This window comes from Amphiprion ocellaris, chromosome 15 (assembly GCF_022539595.1).
Source record: "Amphiprion ocellaris isolate individual 3 ecotype Okinawa chromosome 15, ASM2253959v1, whole genome shotgun sequence".
NCBI lineage: Eukaryota > Metazoa > Chordata > Actinopteri > Pomacentridae > Amphiprion > Amphiprion ocellaris.
This window is the reverse complement of record NC_072780.1, coordinates 4,396,755-4,418,028: the sequence shown is the minus strand read 5'-3', so window position 1 is coordinate 4,418,028 and position 21,274 is coordinate 4,396,755. Positions and strand designations below refer to the sequence as shown.

Sequence of the window (21,274 nt, the reverse complement as noted above, 5' to 3'; positions counted from 1 at the left end):
TGTGCTAAACAGGAACTGTTGCAGTCCATGGGGAGGCGGTGGGAGACAGAGGTGAGGCATTATTCAAACCAAAAGTGCAGGGCCTCCTAATGCACCCGGTGGAACCAAGCCCATAAACTGCTGTGCATTGGCAGTGCTGAGGTGAAAACACTCCTCTTGTTAGAGCTGTCTCATGTAGCTGACTGCAGGCTGCCACCCCGACTTTACCACCTGCCCTCACTTCCCATTTTTCTTGTCTCTTCTTCGCAGGTCGTTATTACACAAAATCTATCAGGCTCGACTGCTAGCTCACCCTTAACACTTATTCAGATTATATGAACTGATACTGTCAGCTTATATATCCTTAAAAATATACTGTCTGTAGCCAACATGAGCAACTTGAGCAACCATGGGTCAGTGTATAATTGAGGGACTTTTGAAGTCCATGGGATATATCTTGTATACATTTTTTAAAAAACTAGTGTTTTTTTATGTTCATTATGATCACGTCTTTACAAATTCCTGAAGAATTTATTATGAAAACAATCACATTAATAAACAATGACTGGATATCACTAAAATGTCAACTAAATAACCGTCCCAATTTAATAACAACCACCTTCTAATTAGCTAAACAATAAGAAAATGAGCTTATTCAGAAATAGTTTTGATTGTGTTCTTTTTATTAAGTTGAGATAATCATGACAGATATTTCTGTTTTAGCAATATATCAAATTTTAGATGGAAAATAACAAATTGTATCTGTGTCTGAGAAATCATTTTCCACTAAGTTCCCCATTACAAAAACCCCTCTCAAGGAAGTGTGTTAATTCCAGATCACATGACCTGCTCCACATGATGTCATTTCCTCCTGAAGAAAAGATTGGCAAGACTCCAAGGCTTTCTGACTTATTTAATATAAAGTAGTGTGTGAGTCAAGTGTGGATTTATGGCATGTCAGCAGGTTTACTACAATATCTTTAGAAATAACTTTCAATTTCAGTTTTACTCAATTGTATATATAATATTAGAAGAATCTTTTTGTAAAAATGCCATGTGGTGTTTGGTAAGAATATAAGAAATGTTGATTTTAGGCCTGAAAATGGCAAAAATGTCAACTATGATACCTGTCAACTATGGTACAAAAAGTCCTGCAATCATATATTGACCCCCATAACCACAGCATTGCTCCCTCTAACCTCAAGAATCATAGAGTCAAGCATTAGTAATAATCATAATGTGCTTCATGCTGACAAACTTTATTGAAATAAATGGCTGTCTGTTGCAAAATGAGGCTGCATATGTGCAGCCTCATTCTACCTACCTATGGGTAGAATGAGGCTGCACATAGGTAGAATGAGCCCACTGATGGAAGTCCTTCATTTACAGGATCAAAAACTGGATGTCTGTGACAACATTCACAAGTCGCATACAGTTAGTGACGCGTGTTATGTTTCTCTCAAAGCAGGCAGGCCGCCCTATCGCAACAGGCTCAATTCATCCGTGTGTGAAGCAGCAAACTGTTTTTTTGCTTTATCTAAGAAGGCATTATTCCCTTTTTTGCTGTGGTGTGTGGTGCCCTTGAATTTAACTGCCAGCTGACTCATTATAATACACAGACGACGCTGTTTGGATCCCTGGTAAAGCAGGTTCAAAAATACACCTCTACAATTACCGCTTAGAGACTTTGAGACTGCTACTTTCAAGTCCCTGTCTGGTTGATTTCACCCCTATAAACTAATTTCTGTGTATTGAAGTTGCATCCTCAGAAGTTCTTCCTTGAAAATAAACTCTTCCTGCCTTGAAATGGTTTAGATGTGGCTCTACACTGTTTAAAATCTGAGAATTTTCCTATCTATGAAGTCCCTGCTTCTTGCATCTGCTCAAACACTTCACAAATACTCTTAAGCTACACAATTGCGAGTTGTAATATTGGAATAATTTAGCCAATTGAGCGGTAAACAGATTTTGACACAGAAAGCTCCACGCTGCAAACTGACAGCTTGATTCTTTAAGTTTAAAATCCGAATCCATGTTTTTGAGACGGTTGGTGGAAAGGCTCAGCCAGTGTGTCGACTTTTTATGTTGCTTATTACATGTTTCCAAGCATATAAATGTGGAAATGTTAAAACTCGATTTTCATCAGAAGAGTTTTTCCTGCTGAAAATGTCTAAAAACAAACCTTTGGCTGTATTTAACCTGATCTGCAAATCAACACACAAATACTCACTGGAAAGATTTAAGAGCTGATATCAGACATTTTCCATGGTTTTCTTGATAATAACTAACTAACTATAATAACTATAATAAAATATATAATACAATATTGTTGACGAATAAAAACGAGACGAAATTCGGTTTACAAAATAAAAACTCTGCTGAAATGTCTATTCATTTTCGTTGACCAAAACGAGACGAGACGAAATAACATTCAAATGTTTAGTCGCGTTTATTATTTTGCAGTATTTCTGTTCCCCAGGCTGTGACGTCGCACTGCGCTGACGCAGGCGACGTCACTTCCTCAATCTCCACTCGCGGCATTATTTAGATGCATCTACGGTGGGATCATGGCAGGGCACTGTTCCCAAGCTTTCGGGCAGCTGGGGAGAAAACGAAGAAGCGATATATGGACATACTTTGTTTACATACAAGTGGAAAACAAAACGGAATGTGTCGTGGAAAAAGACGGAGAGAAATGCGGCCACAAAATAACGGGGCAAAAAGAGCATCTTCCATGTCTGGAGTGAGTATATTCTTGAGTTTATAAGTTAACAATAATATAATAATGAGATAACCATGTTTAATTTGTGAAATGGGTTTGACTAAAAGAAAAAAATGATTTTGTCTATACTATACAAGGAAATTATACTATATTGATTAGGTTAAATAGAATTGCATTACTAAAAAGAGTAAATCATAATTTTCATTGACTAAAACTAGACTAAAATGTCATCAGTTTTCGTCGACTAAAACTAGACGAAAATAGTCATAGGTTATTCTGACTGAAATAAGACTAAAATGCTCAGACATTTAGTCAACTAAAACTTGACTAGACAAAAAAGAGAATGAACGTGACTAAAACTAATAAAAACTAAAATGTCAGCTTGACACAAAGACTAGACTAAAACTAAAATCAAAACAGGCTGCCAAAAACAACACTAGCATTGTCTTGTTGGAAAATCCAGTCATTGGAAGCCAGAAAGGGTCTTCCAGCTGATGAAGACTTTTCAAGAACATGACCTGGTTCATTTACCCTGCTCCACCCAGACTGAAACTACCCCAGATGGTCACTGATCCACCCCCATGTTTTACTGTAGGGGCAGACAGTCTGGTTTGTAGCTTCTCCAGGCTTCCTCCTAACCAGTAAGTTGGCTGGAGTGGACATCAACTGAAAACTGGATTCATCCCTGAAGAGAACTTTAACCCAATCATCAACAGTCCAATTCTTGTGATCCCAGCAAAGAGTAACCAGCTTTCCTCTGCCTTTCCTTGATGAAGGGCTTCTTCTGTGTGACTTCAGACCAGCTTCAAGAAGTCAGTTTCCAACTGTCCTTGCCCAGCAAGTCATATTTCTCTACAGTGCCCACTCATTTTTAAGATCCTTGGAGGTCTGAGGATGATTCCTGACTCAGGAATGGATAAGTGACGGTCATCTGGTGGGTAGAAAGACGTTTCCTGCTGCTACCAGCTAGCAGTTTGGTAGAACCATGTTGGGCTTGTTTTTTCTTGGTGTAATGAACGGTCGTCTTGAAGATTTTCAGTTTTTTCACTACCTGTCTCTCACTCATGCCAATTTCCAGCAGTGCCAAGATGGCTGCCTTTGTGGCTTCACATAATTCTTTAGTTTTAGGCATTATGTGAGAGCTGACAACTTGTGAGTTGTGTTAAGGCTTGAATGTCAGCAGGAAACCACTCTAGACCTTTGCATGTGCTGCTGATGACATGAAATGTCCTCTTATATACCCTGGAATACAATGAAGCTGAAGCATGTCAAAGAGGACATAAAGTATTATGGAATCAGCTGCATTTTTTGTCGTGTTCATTGTATTCTTCAGGTAATATACCTTTAGTTGTACCAGGCATCAAAATGAACAAGAAATTGAAGAAAACAAGGGTGGTCTAATCTTTTTTTCCATGGCTGTGCTGTAATTGTAGGTGCAGCCGTACAGCAACAGTCTGCTTTCAGTATAATTTTGAATCAAGGACTTGGAGTGAATCATTTATTCTTCTTTTTCTTCCACCACTGCTTGCTGATGTGGTCTAGAAATCAGTGATTAATTCTAACTTGGGTGTTTATGGTGAACAATCTACAGTCAGACAGGGAGTTAAGGCCTAAGAAGGATTTAAAGCTGCTGTTTGTTGTCTATTATGGCTGGAAGGAGGACAAGTGTCTTGTTGTCCACTAAAAACACCTCTCTCCGGCCAGTTGTAACTGTCAGGTTGGAACGTTGTCCTCAGAGCCCAGGAGTGGCTCCTTATCTAGTGGTCACACCTGAGGGAAAATGTGTTAAGTCCACTTAATGTCCACTCGTGTGGAGGCTTTGGTGAAAACACTCTGGGAGTCTCTCCAACATGCCACTCTGGGTTTTACACAGAGGCAGCTGTGGTGGTCTTTTACCGCTGGATTTATTCTTCCTTCTTTTCTTGTTTATTCAGCGTGCAAAGCAAATAGTTGTTTTGCTTCTTAGAATATAGAAGGACGAAATCCGAAATAACGTTATGTAACAAAAAAAACCCTGTATAATTATGTCGTGCATAATTCAAAGGCATAACAGCTTCAAATCAAGACTCTTAACCCCCTTTAGGCATAGAAGTTCTGGATTATCCTTGTTTGTCTTTCCTCTTGCACTGAATAACAACATTCTCCAGAGAGCAGCAACTAAACACTGTTTAGTCTATAAATACGTACCACAAACTGCTGTTGTGTTTGGTGAGATTTAAATGCAATTTTATGCATGTTATTGCTTAAAACAGACTTCAGAAGTAGCATTAAATGACTGAATTCTGCAGTTCTGCTTCACCTTACAGCAGAGTACATTTCATCAGTGAGTACATAAAGCAGCCTCACTGCATTTTATCTGCCAGATCCATCACATGACATTAAACCACACTTCAGCTGACATTACTTTTTTTTTTCTTTTTTGCACTCATCCTAATTCACCTATTGGCATTATGCGCTGTTTAAAGTGGCGCTCCACCATTTGTACACATGACTTTTAGTTTAATCATCACAAAGCCATTGATTAATGGCCTCTGTGGTCGATGCTGCCTCGGCTTGGGCTTTCAGACCTAATATTTTTAACAGAAAACAATTTCTGTGTGTGAAATTTAAACAGCACATGGGGGAGTCGGAACATTTCATCCTGTGCTGCTTTAGGTTTTGATCTTTTCCGTTTAATCTCTCTTTTATGAGGCTTCCAATTTGATCAAAGTGAAATATCACATCGCTGGAGTGGCCCCATCAAAATAATGAACAGATGATTTTATTATTCACAGTGCAAGTGGCAGAGAAAACATTTACCCAAGTTGAAAAATGAGTGAAATTCCTTAAAATAAGGGTTTGTACCCGAGTGGAAATTTGCTGAGAGGATCCACAATGACTGAAGATATTTATATTGGCATGTCGGATGTGTTTTATCTGCGTGTCTTTTACCAGTCAAGTAAGAAATTGGAAGTCAGTCAGTGCTACAGGGGACTAGTGAGTAGTTTAGAGAGCAACCAGCCAGCCTTGACATATTGGTTAAGGGGGTCTGTGTTGCTCAGGGCGGACACCTTGTGTCCACTTAACCTTGTGACCGCGACGGCCCGGGCTGGTTAAACGGCAGTCTGTAAAGTGAGTGAATGTGGCTTGGCAGGATTAATCAAGCCTAACGACACATCTGTAGGTAGGCTCACTGGGAAGAGCGAGCATCAATCAACGTCTGGAGCATCCCTCTCTCTCTCTCTCTGCTTCTCGTCAGCTGTATCGACCAGCGACTTTGGGCCCTTGGTAATTAAAAGGCATTGATCGGTCTCAGCAGCAAGATGTTGGGATGCAACATGCAGCAGAGCAGTCTGGGACTCTTAGTCAGAACAGGTGTGCATATACACGGCTGTGTTTTTTGCTCATGTAATGCCTACTCTTGTCTTGTTTCTTGCCATTTTTATCCAATTTCTGAAATTTTGCTGATAATTCCTGGAGCAATTTCCACGAAGAAGAGACAAAAAGCCTTTGAAAGTGGAAATAACACAAAAAATGTTTTTCTGAAGCTGTAAAACACAATTTAAGGGTTTGGTTGCAGTGACTACTTGTGAACTATAACCCTGTAAGACCCAAATATAGAACAAAATGAGCAAAAATACCAAAACAAACAAAAAAATATATATAAAAAATGAGCAAGAAATAAATAAAAGAAACTAAAAATTTTATATGTATGTATGTATATATATATATATATATATATATATATATATATATATATGAAGAAAATTAGCAAAAAAAAGAAAATAAAAATATATAATATACACATATATAATGAGCAAAAAATAAATAAAATAAACATTAAAATATAAATAATAATAATATCTAAACCCAAATATAGAAGAAAATTAGCAAAAAAAGAATACAAACAAATATAGAAAAAAAAATATATAATGTATATATATATATATAATGTGTGTGTGTTTGTGTGTATATATATATAAATACATACATATAAAATTATATTTAAAAAGAAAACTGATGTATTTCTTCAACAGTGAGTTTTACAGGGTTAAGTAGAGTTGACATGTATAGGACTTCTTTTACTGCTGCTGTACTATGAATTTGTTTTTACAATTATACTGTCATTGTCGGTGCAGCTGTGTATATTTTTGAATGAAGGACTAGGAGTGGATCATTCTTTTTCATTCGCTACCGCTTGCCCACACATCCTACAAATCAGTCTGCAGTGTTAAGTTGGGCGTTTATCGTTGCCATATTTATCCAAACGCAGACTTGCAAGAGGTCAAAACTGCCTTTAAATATGGCAAAATCTGACGCCAGAGAGAAACCTTTACATGGACATTCTGTTATTAAATGAGAACAACAAGTGATTGATTCTGTGCATATATGCAAAACCCCAAGGCTCATCTTCCCCACCTTCTTCACACACACACACACACACACACACACTCGCTCTCTCTTCTTTTATTCCATCTGAGTGAACACAGTAAATCTAAGCGCTGCCAGATTGCAAGCGCTGCACATTTTTTCGACCCCCTGAGTTAGCTCATCAAGCAGGGAGCCTTGCCGGGGCTGAATAAGGACCAGCACACTATTATAAATACACCCGACTGACTCTTTACTCAGCCTGACACACTGACTGAGTGACACAGTGAAGGCCACGCACACTCGGATCATAGTCGCATGGAAATATGTCTCTAATTTCTGTTTATTTCTGCAGTATATATATTCCCCCTGCGCTGTGATATAGTGCGGTGGCCTTTCATTTGATGTCCGGGACAGAGTTATACTTGTCTGAGCGCCCATCTCCCTCCTGCCACTGTCCCCTCATAAATCCGATGAATTACCCAGTATGCCCCCTCTTTCGTCCATTAGCCCTCCCCTCCTCTTCCTCCCATCCCATCCCATCCCCTCCTTCCTTCCCTCCTCTCCTTCCTGAACGAGTTATCAATTAAAGCCCTGTCCAGCTCGTACGGCGCATCAGCACTTTCTCTCCTCCTCTTCCCCCCCCTCCTCACTGTCATTTTTCTCTTCTTTTTCGGATGTCAGGCCAGCCACTGTCAACACAGAAAGATGAGGTTGCAGAGCAGGCCAAAAGGTGGTAGAAAAGAAAAAAAACAGTATTTATTTTCAGGATGAGAAATGCTCTGTACAGATGTGTGTTTCAGGTGTCAGCATGTGCTCAGAGGAGAACATCCTTTTAGAAAACCCCCATCTGGCAGGAAGTTTACTTTCTGCCTGCCAGGAGACTAAACTTTAAAGAGGAGAACAGAGAGAAGACAGCAGATGAAGAGGAGTGTAGAGAAGGTATAAAGATTGTGTACAACTGTCTCTACACTCGGTTCACAGTGAGAAAAATGCATCTGTATTGCCACCAGAGACGGACAGTGTTGGTCAGGAATGTTGTAAACATGTTGTGTCCTAAAAGGGCATTCTAGGTACTATGTTTATCTTACTGTCATCAAATCCCATGAAAACACAACAACATATCCCACTGAAAGCACAGCCTGTGTAGTCAAAGCCTGAGATTTCTTTTTTCTGTGTCATAAAATACACATTAATCAACCTCAAATTACCTCTCTAGGTGTCAGATTTCTACATTTAAACCAACATGGGCACTGTAGTTTCATTTAGGGTCAATCCCATAAACATCATCCTCACAAGAGCATCAAATGTGCATTAATTCGTCACTGAAAATAGCAAAATATTTAGTAAAACGTACAGTGTTCTGCTGATTTAGAAAATGATTTGCTCTTTAAAATGCGTAAAATTCATAGAGCCCGACTGATTTTCTGATCTGGTGACATTATCGGCTGCTTTGAGCCTATAGTTAGACAGGCTAGATTTTTAATTCAACTTAATTTGTATAGCAGCAATTCATAACATATGGGTCAATATATAACTGCGGGAGTTTTTGTATCATAGTTGACATTTTTGCTGTTTTCAGGTCTAAAATCAACATGGCCGCCTAGAACCAAACACCATATGGCATTTTTACAGAAAGATTCTTCTAAAATATTATATATACAATTGAGAAAGATTGAAATTGAAAGTTATTTCTAAAGATATTGTAGTAAACCTGTTGACATGCCATAAATCCACACTTGACTCACACACTACTTTATATTAAATAACTCAGAAAGCCTTGGAGTCTGGCCAGTCTTTTCTAAAAAATGCCCACAAAACAGAAAAAAAATTTGCACAAAGAAACACAAAATAACTACAAAAAATTGTAAAATGATCACAAAACACCGTAAGTTACCACAAACAGGCTGAAAATGACCACAAAAAGGCACAAAATGACCACAAAAATGCACAAAATGACCACAAAAAGACCTAAAATGCCCACAAAATGGACTGAAAATGACCAAAAAAAGAAACAAAATGAGCAGGTCATGTGATGTGGAATTAACACACTTCTTTGAGAGGTGTTTTTGTAATGGGGAACTTAGTGGAAAATAGATTTCTCAAACACAGATACAATTTGTTTTTTTCCATATAAAATTTGATATATTGCCAAAATGGAAATATCTGTCATGATTATCTCAACTTAATAAAAAGAACACAATCAAAACTATTTCTGAATCAGCTCATTTTATTATTGTTTAGCTAATTAGAAGGTGTTTGTTATTAAATTGGGGCAGTGATTTAGTTGACATTTTAGTTATATCCAGTCATTTTTTATTAATAAGTGATTGTTTCCATAATAAATAATTCTGGAATTTGTAAAGACTTGATCATAATGAACATAAAAAACTTCAGTTTTTTTTAATTTTAATAAAACTGTATGCAAAATTTATCCCATGCACTTCAAAAGTCCCTCAATTATATATTGACCTATATGTTATCTCACAGTTATTCACATAGTGAGCTGAAGACCTTACAATTTTCAAAGAGAACCCAACAATCTGAATTCCCTGTGGATTCCCTTTGAGAAAGCACTTTGCTACAGTAGAAGGAACCAAAAAACCTCGCCTGGTATTGGTGCCTGTGTTGTCCAGTATTTGCTGATATGTGAAACTTGTTTCTTTACAGAACATAATGCAGAAAAAACAGCTTGATGTAAATCAGAAATGGTGCCATTGCTCTCTAGCAGAGCAGAGGGGTGTACTACGTAATGGGATTAGTGGGTTAGAGAGGTATGATGAGCTTAAAGCCCAATTTTTTCAGTCAGGTGGCTCTCTCTTAGCTTGGCTAGATCACCATGGTAACAGATGCTGCAGAGCTTGGGATTTATATAAGCTGTAAGAAGCTCTGACCTTTCATCGGTTCTTCTCCTGATGATATTCTGTATAAGTGATACAGATCCTCAGCTGAAAGAATACATTACCTGCAAAGCTGTTGAGCTGTTTGTTAGTAAAGCCACTGAACAAAGCCGTACAGTTACAGTGCAAACTGTATGGATTGCATCGCCACGGAAACCGGCTGTATTCAGTTGTTAATGCAGATAATGTATGTATGTATTTTTATCAGTTGGTCCAAATATAAAGTGATTTACATGTATGCTTCATTACTGGACAGTGTCAGATCCAAATGCATGTATTGAGTCTAATGTTTAACCCTTGTGTCGTCCTGCGGCTCAAAATTGACCCAGTTTAAAGTTTGAAAATGTGGAAAAAATATATATATTTTCACAGTGAAACTTCTGATGTCCACATTTTCAACATTTTTGGGAAATCTTTGAACATTTTTTGGTGGGAAAAAAGAAATGTTAAAAATGTTTCTTAAGAACATTCACAAAAAAGTCAACCAAAATCCAGCGAATTTCGCAGGATTTTGGTTGACTTTTATGTGAATGTTCTTAAAGAAAATATTACAAGTTTTACTGATATATATGGAATCACTTTAGATATTTTTAGGATTTTTTTGGAAGATTTTTACTCATTTTTTAAAATTATTAACAAGATATTATTAACAAGATTTTTTTTAAAAATAAAACTTTTAAGGAATTATTGGAATTTTCTTCCTGAAAGTGTTGCAAATTTTCAGAAATTTGGGGAATTTTTTTTGCTGAATTTTTGGATTTTTTTCAGAGAAGGAAACTATTTTTTTGGTGCCCATAAATGAGGACAACAGGAGGGTTAAATGTATGGAGGTTAAAATTTAAAAGCTCTAATGTGCAGCTGTCGTGTGAAAAATAAGCAGCTGGATTAATAGTGCACTGAGTGGTACAATTAATATAGTAACTTAAATGATATGTATTTGATCTATTCTTGATAGCTGTCGATTTTAACAACCTGTTCATTTTGACTGAAGGAGGCGGTACACAGTCGGTGCTTTTAGTGCAGAAATGACGCATCAAATGCCCAGCTTTTAGAGTGCACAGAATCTGATCAAGAAAAAGCTGTCTTTATTAAGGAAGTTGATAGCCTCCACCGTGATTCCCATTATTTCTGTTCAGCATTATAAGTCAGCTAACACAAAGAGAGCCTGACTATGTCAAATTTGCTTCCTAGGATACCCCTCAGCTCCGACTGGCTGTCTGCAGCACATGTAGCAGAGTATGTTCACAGCTGAATTAATGGCCCCATCATTTTCCCTTTTCAGTCTTACATATGTATAAACAATGCCAAAATTTTTACTCCCCTGAAAAATCCAGTATCCGTCGGGCTCTAGAACCTGAAACCACACACTTTCAATGGGATTTGATGACATTACAAAAACAAAGTGAGTAGCTCCAGTCTTATGCTTTAAAGGATTTCTTCTACTACAATTCAGGGAAACTGATCTGCTTCATGTCTCTGCTTACAGTTTGAATGTGTGGCTCAATTTGTTCTCTTATAGTAACAATTATTTGCTTGATCAATGCATCTAAACCCACTTTATCCAGTGTTTAAAGTGGAAACATTTGCTTTTAACAGTCATGACAATGGCTGGAAACCTAAATGTGGATTGTACAATAAACAACTATTATTACAGTTTTCATGAACACAGAGAGAATGTATTGTTTGGACATTGTTTTTGTATCCACATGAATATTAACCCTCCTGTTGTCCTCATTTACAGGGACCAAAAAATATTGTTTCCTTGTCTGAAAAAAATCCAAAAATTCAGCAAAAAATTCCCCAAATTTCTGAAAATTTGCAAATTCAGGAAGAAAATTCCAATAATTCTGTAAAAGTTTCCCTTAAAAGTTTTATTTTTTTTAAAAATCCCCCAAATTTGGAAAGAAAAATCCTAAAAATATCTAAAGTGATTACAGATATATCAGTAAAACTTCTAATATTTTCTTTAAGAACATTCACATAAAAATCAACCAAAATCCAGCGAGATTCACTGGATTTTGTTAGATTTTTTTGTAAATATTCTTAAGAAACATTTTTAACATTTCTTTTTTCCACCAAAAAATGTTCAAAGATTTCCCAAAAATGTTGAAAATGTGGACATCAGAAGTTTCACTGTGAAAATATGTATTTTTTTCCCCACATTTTCAAACTTTAAACCAGGTCAATTTTGACCTGCTGGACAACACGAGGGTTAAAATGCATAGTTTAATGAATCGGTGAAGCTCCGGCAGTTGTTAAAGATAAATTACACTCAGTCCTGTTACTTTTAACTTCTTTTTTATCTTCAAAACTGTCTCAATAGCTCTTTTGCTATTTCACACAACTTTAATTTCTACATTTTGTTCCATCCAACTCATTGCATTCTCGGTTTGTCCCAGAAATGTGACATTCCCAGTGCACTGTGAGAATTATTGAGCTCACTTATATGGTCCACAGGTTTTAGACTATCTGTATTAGACAGCAAGAAGAGAAAGATTTGAGATGCCTTGCCAGCACAGAAGGAGCAGATTGAAAGTTTCACTCTAGGTTAATTATAATTGCTAAGGCATCTTTCAGCTTGTCCTTCAGTAAGGCCAGACAGCCATCCTTGGAAAAATTTAACACGTAATAAGAGCTGCTAGTTGACACCTTTGAACTGAGCTAAGCTAAGCTGATCTTGCATTCAGCCTACATTCAAACTGCTAGCAGAGACATGAGTCATTTATTGTTGTCTGACTGTTGATAAGTAGCAGAAAAACTTCTAATTCCCTCAAATCCAAACAAATTTATCATGTATTTTGTTTATTGGCTACTGTCTTCCCCACAGATGATTTGTGCCTGGAGGTCAGGATGTCAATTTAAACCTTCGAAACTTTATCAGCTCGAGTCAATTTCGTGAAAAATAGCATTTTATTAAAACTCATCTTTCATTTTAGATCACTCACGAAGCTGTACACCACTCAAGGGATGTCGCTGAAATTTGATGGGATGTTTCATGTTCGTGATAATTTGAGGAATTTGAATGATTTTATCCCCTTTTTTTTCTCTGCGTCTCGTGTTCTTTTTAAAGAGCTGACCTCCCATCTGAGTTATTAAACCTTTAATATGAAATCCAATGAGTTTTGTTGGTGTATTATGACCTGCCAGATACAGTTAGCCTCGTGAGTTATTATCGGTCCGGGTCTCCTCCATGGTGCGGCTCCTGGCCACTGCGTTGTTGATGACCGGTTAATTCAGTTTCCAGATCCCGATAAGCGCCGCACACTGTGAACGCAGCTCAGGAGCTTCTGATCTCCGCTGATTGTTGCAGATTGGCAATCGTCTCAAAGAGATAAGGCCTCAGAAATCCAAAGTGGCTCGCGAGGAGAGAGGGGGACTTCATCTTTTAAAAGCTTATTAGTCTTAAAGATTATCCGAGGTCTTTCAATTTGACGGTCATTAGATGGATGGGATTGAATAATAGATGAGATCCTCGTCTGTTCCTCTGCGCTGCAGCGTTCTTGATCTGCGGTCCACTTTTTGTGTATCTGAGCATCGAGCCGCTTGCTATGCTTAACTCTGCCAATGTCACGGGGGATGAAGTCTCGTTCCTTCATGACTGCTCTTTGTTGTCTGTCCTTGTGAGAGTCTCTGTCTCCTCTCCCCACCCTCTCGTCCTCACATCACTTTAAATGATGCAGTATTTTCTCAACATGTGGGAGCGAAGGGCTGTCGTCTCTCCTCCAGAAAATAAAACAGTCAAATATCTGGCTCGTTTATCCGTCCGTATCTATCCGACTGCCTCTTTGCCCCTCTTATTCTCTCAATCTCTCCCTTCGCTTTAAGAGCTTTCTGGTTGCATTGGACGGATAATCCTCGCTTTCTTTTACCCCCTTTCTGACTCATCTTTCCCTCCCGTAATTTTGGAGGGAAGTCTTTGAATTAACCACGAGAACCCATTTCACCATGTCAAGAATCTGATAAAGCACGCTGCTCACCCTAATCTCATTTTAACTTCAATCCGGAGCCCCTTCTTCATCTGTTTTCTCCTTATGTTTCAGTTACAAAATAGAATGTATTGCAAAGAAAACCATTAGTTTTTTTTTCTACTTCCCAGTTCCTTGCAATCACAAATCACAGAGCCTCAAGTTCACTGGAAATTGTGTTTCCTTGGATCGAGGCCCACTCCATCCTTTATCCTTTATTTAATTTCCTTCATCCTTTCCTTCATGCTTCTCTTCCTTTTTTTTTTTTCCTTCCTCTGTGCCTTCAAACAAAGTCCTTTGAAATAGCCTCCACAAAGTTGGGAGCAGACATGAGGATGGAGATGGTGCATATGATGTTGAAGACGCTGAACGCCACCAGACACAGGCGGTCGATCACGGCGCCCGCAAATTTCCACTGGTCGGCCATGCTCTCCGCCTCGTCCTGCTCCCGGAACCGGTCCGCCATGTACCGGACCTCCTCCAGGATGGCCTGTAGCTGGGGGTCTCCGAGCGCGGAGGTCGAGCATCCTCCCAGCCCTCCTGGTCCACCTCCAAAGCCCCCACCACTGGAGACGGTGCTGGGACACCCCACAGTATCCATGTTGAGGGTGGGAGGCGGTGGGGAGCTGCAGAACTGAGACGGCAGGTGTGGTGGTGGACTTCCCGCCACTCTTGGAGGCCCCGTGGAGATGCTGTTCCTCTGGACGGCCTCCGAGAGCATCGACGGGTCCTCCATGCTCTGGAAGCCCATGTAGAGGAGGTTCCCGTTGTTGTTGGCGCTGGACTGAGTGTGGAGGTGAGGGTGCCCCGCGTGGAGGGGCCCCGTCTGGAGAGGAGCCAGGTTCTGGGGGTGCAGCGGGTGCAGGGTGGGGTCCTGAGGGTTGGGGATGCTGCCGCTCTGGGAGCCCGAGGAGCAGCGACGCAGGTGGGGGGCGCAGGGCGGCCGCTCGGGGTCGTCGTTCTCCCCCGGACGCTTCATACGAAGGAACCAGGCCACCCACTGCAGCAACACGAGCTGCACCTAGAGGCAAAAACAGGGAGATGTGTTCAGAGAAAAAGAAACCACCGACACGTTCTGACCCACATATAACTCCAGTTAAGCCGAACTAATAGCCTCATTTGTTGCAGAGTGATATTGGTTCTGTTTCAATCCTGGTGTTCTGTTTCAAACTGCAGTGTGTTTCAGCAGAAGTATAAGATCCTCGCCAGGGACACCCAGTTAAACCGCCCGAGGCAAAGAAGATTTTTTTATTTTTTGGTTTTAACTGCATTCCCAACAGAGAGAATTAAAAAAAAAAAAAAAAAAAAAAAAGAGGCAGCATTAAACTCAAACTGTAGAATTATTGAGATCATTCTCAGATTACCATTTCATGACCCTAATGAAGCTGCAATAATCTTTCTGTAAACTACTGCATTCAGTTTAACCCTCCTGTTGTCCTCAATTATGGGCACTAAAAAAATATTGCTTCCTTGGCTGAAAAAAATCCAGCAAAAATAATCCTCAAATTTCTGAAAAATTGCAAAACCTTCAGGAAGAAAATTCCAATAATTCCTTAAAAGTTTCCCTTAAAAGTTTTATTTAAAAAAAAATAATAAAAATCCCTCAAATGTGGCAAGAAAATTCTTGTAAATATTTTCAAAAAATTAGTAAAAATCTTCCAAAAAATCCTAAAAATATCTAAAGTGATTCCATATATATCAGTAAAACTTGTAATATTTTCTTTAAGAACATTCACATAAAAATCAACCAAAATCCAGTGAATTTCACAGCATTTTGGTTGATTTTTTTGTAAATGTTCTTAGGAAACATTTTTAACTTTTCTTTTTTACACCAAAAAATGTTCAAAGATTTCCCAAAAATGTTGAAAATGTGGACATCAGAAGTTTCACTGTGAAAATATATTTTTTTCCACATTTTCAAACTTAAAACAGGTCAGTTTGACCCACAGGACGACACGAGGGTTAAGAGAAGATAAACTGCACTAACTGACACAAATGTAAAAACTTCTATTCTACTGTTATAGTCTGTTTTTTCCTTTGGAAAAAAAGAGAAAAGGCTGCATTTCCCCTGAAAGGGCATCGTGGCCCAGCAGAGTCCAGATGGGTATCTGGCATTTAATGAGAAGCGAATGTCCAGATGACTGCTCAATTAGTTTCCTCTGCGTATGTTTAGCAGCTAGGTAACAGTCCCTGTTGCTGCTGCGGTTGTTTTTGTCCGGGCTGTAATTATGAACTGCGCTGGTACAATGCCCTCATCTGGACCACATCAATTAGCTTGTTAATTGGCCATTGGACCATTTGAACAGGCCATTCATCAACAGAATGCCCTTGTAATGTGTCAATAAACACAGCATCTGCACCCTCACACAACCGGGCTACTTGTACATATATCAATAACTGCAGGCCCGTCAATTTTTTTACTGCAGCCGAAGCATAAATCATGAAATAAATACCCCTTTAAATGCCAAACGACACCATTCTGTATTTCAGCGGTTTAAATAATGTCATTAAAGACTATTTTTTAAATTGAATATCTTCATTCCAGACTACATTTGTCACTTTTTGATATATTCACATTACAACAAAACTTCCGTATGGAGAGACTTGACGCATTTGTTAGTGTTAAACAGAGGGAAAGGGAAAACAAAAAAAGAAGGAATGAGTCAAATCAAATCCGCCCACATATCCAGGGTGCTTTGAAATGCACTCCTGTTGAAGTCTGCGGCGACGCATTTGATGAACACACACTCAGGCAGACTGACACTGCCGGATGAGTCATAGCCGCGGAAGTCAGAGAATGAAAAGAGAAAAGGAAGCTGGCAGAAGGAGCTCAGGTAGCGCTAACAAATGATGAGGCGTTGTTGGAAATGGCAGAGCAGAAGAATGACGGCTGGAATAGAGATTAACAGGAGGCATACATCATATCTGGGACAGGAAGGCCGGCCATTTACAGGCTGTAACAAGCCTGAACGCACGACGTATGCGACTGCTAATGAATGTGAGGTCATGAAGAACGCCGTGAGCTCACACTCACCCATTTTGGCATGTTCCCTCCATTCGGATCGTGGTGATGATACTGCAGAACCACCACTGTAGCGATGACTGACATGCCAACAATGATCATTATACTGGCAAAGTACTGACCTGGGAGGAGGAGGAGGAATAAGATTATATTTCACATAGTTGCACGGCCTTTTGATAACCTGCAGCAGATGCTGATTTGCCTCAACGAAAGTCGCTTTATTGAGAAAAGAAAAAGAAAAATCTACAATTTCTGTTTCTAGCATTGCAAGGTTGATGAGATAAACTCTTTTGATTGTACCCTAGAAACACGATAACACGATTCTGAAGAATAACATGAATTTGAAAAGACAGTTTCCTTCCTTTTTTCCGTTCAGCACACCGTCTGTCAGCCTGCTACCGGCGCTACTGTCGGCTATCTGTGCGCAAAATCATCAAACGGATTAAGATCAGGGTAGTTACTTGCAATAAAAATTATGCTGAAAGCAACACTCTGACGGTTATGACTCTGCATTTTTTTTCCCTCAAGTTTTTAACGGCCAGGATTTGTGTCCTCAGGCAACGATGGCCTCGCATCTGTTTCTGGCTGCAGTCTTTTTCTCACTAAACATGATTTCCAGCAGTGTGGATACAATCAATTTAGCCACTTAAATTTTAAGGGGAGCAGGTGGTCTAAAATAAATTCTCTTATTATAGGTTTTGGGGGTTTGTTGGGGGGGCAATTTGCAGCTGTGACACATCGTAGTAGCATGTTGGGACTATATTTTTTTGCAGTTTTTGTCCATCTGTTGTTGTGATAAAGGCACTAAGGATGCAGTGTTGGGCATTCACACTCAAGTATCATGCATTAGACAGGTTTCTGTGAATTTTGTATGCACATTTGTAGTTTGTAACCTTTATATGTTTCTACATGTCTGTGTGTCTAATGTCTTTGTAAACCTCCTTCAACTAACTACTTACAAATGTCATAAGTGTACGCAATAGTCATGAAAGTTTCCCATCTGTCATGAACTGTTGCAATGCAAATAATCTCTGTTACTTTTTGGCACAGTCATCCCCAAACCCAATCTTCACACTGGTATTGCTAGAATTTAAATATTTATCCGTTATTTTTTTTGCTGGGTGAATTTTTCATTGCGAGGTCTGCTTTCTATTCAGGTACATACACAGAGAGGCGCATGCAGACCCTAGATGGGTAAATATGTAATTGAGGGACTTTTGAAGTCCATGGGATATATCTTGCATACGTTTTTATTAAAAGTAAAAAAAAATAATGTTTTTTATGTTCACTATGACCATGTCTTTACAAATTCCATCATTATTTATTATGGAAACAATCACTTATTAATAAAAAATGACTGGATATCACTAAAATGTCAACTAAATAACCGTCCCACTGTAATAACAACCACCTTCTAATTAGCTAAACAATAATAAAATGAGCTGATTCATTAAAAGCTGGAGGAGATCCCTACTGGCTCATATGCATGGAAAGGATCTGCGATAATATGGACATTTAACGGTGTGATAATGAGCCAATCTGGTGGAATCATCGTCTTCTCATGACTTGTGAAAGTGTAGAACTGAGTCAAGTTAATACAGCGAAACAAGTTGAGATATCTAGCTGGAACAACTGTTTGGTCACACTGACAACATTCACAGACTTCACAGGCAGACTTGCTTTCCTTTGAGTTCTTCTCAGAATAAAGAGTCCTTTTATTTTTACAATTAACATGAAGAACACGGAGCCACAGCTGTTTTCTACCAGAGTCGGTACAAAGACAATCTGTTCCCAGTGACAGTGAAGTAAATTAGACGTCTACAGATGTAGAGACCGGATTCAATCCTGGAATTGCTTTCATTAATGTGAAAAGAAACAACCATAACTTAATTTAACACGTATTAAAGACGCACAGCAAGTTTCTCTCATGTCTGTTTTCGACAAACTTTAAACAAACAGAGACTCTTAACTCTCGAACAATGCATCCTGGGAAATGTGCTGGTTTTGTTTCTGATAAATTTCATTAAATGGGAACTCATTCATTTCTCAAGTTAGAAGAACTCATGTTTTTAAGTCGGATGAGTTTAATTACCTTAAAATAAATGAAAAATATTTATATTTTAACTAAAAAAAAGATGGATCAATATATAACTATGGGATTTTTTGACTCAATGAGACACAAAATTATCATATAAAGATACAAAATGACGAGAGACAAAATAACTACAAAAAGTTGCAAAATGACCACAAAACACCTCAACTCAAAGAACACAATCAAAACTATTTCTGAATCAGCTCATTTTATTATTGTTTAGCTAATTAGAAGGTGGTTGTTATTAAATTGGGACAGTTATTTAGTTGACATTTTAGTGATATCCAGTCATTTTTTTTATTAATAAGTGATTGTTTCCATAATAAATAATTATGGAATTTGTAAAGACATGATCATAATGAACATAAAAAACATTATTTTCTTTTACTTTTAATAAAAATGGATACAAGATATAGGCCATGGACTTCAAAAGTCACTAAATTATATATTGGCCAGTTTGTCGATTATTTGTTTTACAGTGTATTTTCTCTGCTAAACTACCAAACTTGAACTGGAAGCTACTTCACGCTGTGTAGAACTTGAAAATTGAACACTCGAGACCAGATATGGATTCAGGAGCTTCGTGGAGTATCTCTAATGAGTACAGCAACTTGATATCACATTGAATGTTGTTATGGCAGTAAGTTTTAATTAGGTGTCATGGGTCGAGACATTTGTCGAGATGCACTTGTTAAAAAAATTTAATAAAATACAAGAGTGTTTTTCACTTACCTATAAGAGGGACGGAGTCAGATGTGGCTGGCATGATCTCTGCCACCAGCAACATGAAAACAGTGAGAGACAGCAAGACGGTGATACCTACAGATAGATAGATAGACAGATAGATAGACAGACAGATAGATTGCACTTCATGCTTTAACTACATTTTGTTAAGCAATCAATATCATTGTTTCGTCTCCTCCCCTCGCTGTGCCTCCTTGGGAGAAACCACATGAGCGTGTTTGGTATTTTGATAAATGGTCGCACTCAGGATGAGATCAAGTTCGATTTATGTAAATTACCAGCTACCACTCATACAGCAAATTACTTTTTGACATCCTGTACCTCTATGGCTAAAAAAAAAGAAGCACTTCCGCATAGCAGATAGCCACTTCTTAGGACATTCAAACTCCGTCTGTGTGCACACCTCATCTCCATCTTCATTTATCCACCTCCACACCATCCGTCTTATTACCCCAACAGATAGAATTTAAGGAGTGCTTTGTTGGCATAACTGTCCTCATTCAGGGGCATTCAATTAAACTCCCCATCCGAGAGGTAAAATGTGCACGCTCTTTGAGGATATTAAGTAAATTAAAAAAGCATCCCTTATGTTGTTTTTTCCCCGAAGCGACACTAACTAGTCGTGTAACCCCCAAGGCCCGGCCACTCTGTCCCCATGTCTCCTCCATCAAGTGAAGTGACGGAGTGTTTTCCTGGAAGGCGGAATATAAGCCTCCTCCGTCCTGATCAATTCACTAGCCTTAATTACATCAATAGGTTAATTGGCCGTGTGTGTAAGGCTTGGCTTTCTTTTTTTCTTCCTCGGGAGAAATGCTGCATAATGCACCCCGTATTGAGGTTGAGAATATGCTTTGACAGTGCTGTCGTGGCTTTCCCTCCCATTCGAGTCGAGTAGCATTTACAGAAACAACAGAAGCGCTTGTGTATTCAGTGGAACAGGATTGCAGATGGGTCAATATGTAATTGCGGGGCTTTTTGTAACATAGTTGACAGGTATCATAGTTGACATTTTTGCTGTTTTCAGGCCTAAAATCAACATGGACGCCTATAACCAAACACCACATGGCATTTTTACACAAAGATTCTTCTAAATGTTATATATACAATTGAGTAAAATTGAAAGTTATTTCTAAAGATATTGTAGTAAACCTGTTGACATGCCATAAATCCACACTTGACTCAAACACTACCTTATATTAAATAACTAAGATACAATTTGTTATTTTCCATATAAAATTTGACATTTTGCCAAAAAGAAATATCTGTCATGATTATCTCAACTTAATTAAAAGAACACAATCAAAACAATATTTGAATCGGCTCATTTTATTTTTGTTTAGCTCATTAAAGACCATCAGAAATCTGTAGATTCTTTCCATTTTTACAGTGTCTGATTGATGAATGCTATAAATTTGAGTTTTTTTTAAAGCTAACATGCCTCTCAAACCCACCTTTGGAACTTAAAGTTAAGAAACATTTACAAAAACAGCATTTGTGTATTCA

At 38.4% G+C, this 21,274-nt stretch overlaps 1 protein-coding gene across 1 annotated transcript in view; it reads right to left on the bottom strand.

Annotated features, from left to right (window-relative positions):
• Nucleotides 1–7,785: 7,785 nt before the first annotated feature.
• chrna11 (cholinergic receptor, nicotinic, alpha 11) overlaps nt 7,786–21,274 on the bottom strand; it is a 24,439-nt gene continuing 10,950 nt past the window's right edge. The window contains exons 8-10 of the mRNA XM_023271273.3: nt 19,760–19,846; nt 16,948–17,057; nt 7,786–14,934 (exon numbers count right to left, since the gene is read on the bottom strand). Of these exons, the coding sequence (XP_023127041.1) occupies nt 14,197–14,934; nt 16,948–17,057; nt 19,760–19,846 (935 nt within the window). The 3' untranslated portion in view covers nt 7,786–14,196. The remainder of the gene's footprint in view (nt 14,935–16,947; nt 17,058–19,759; nt 19,847–21,274) is intronic.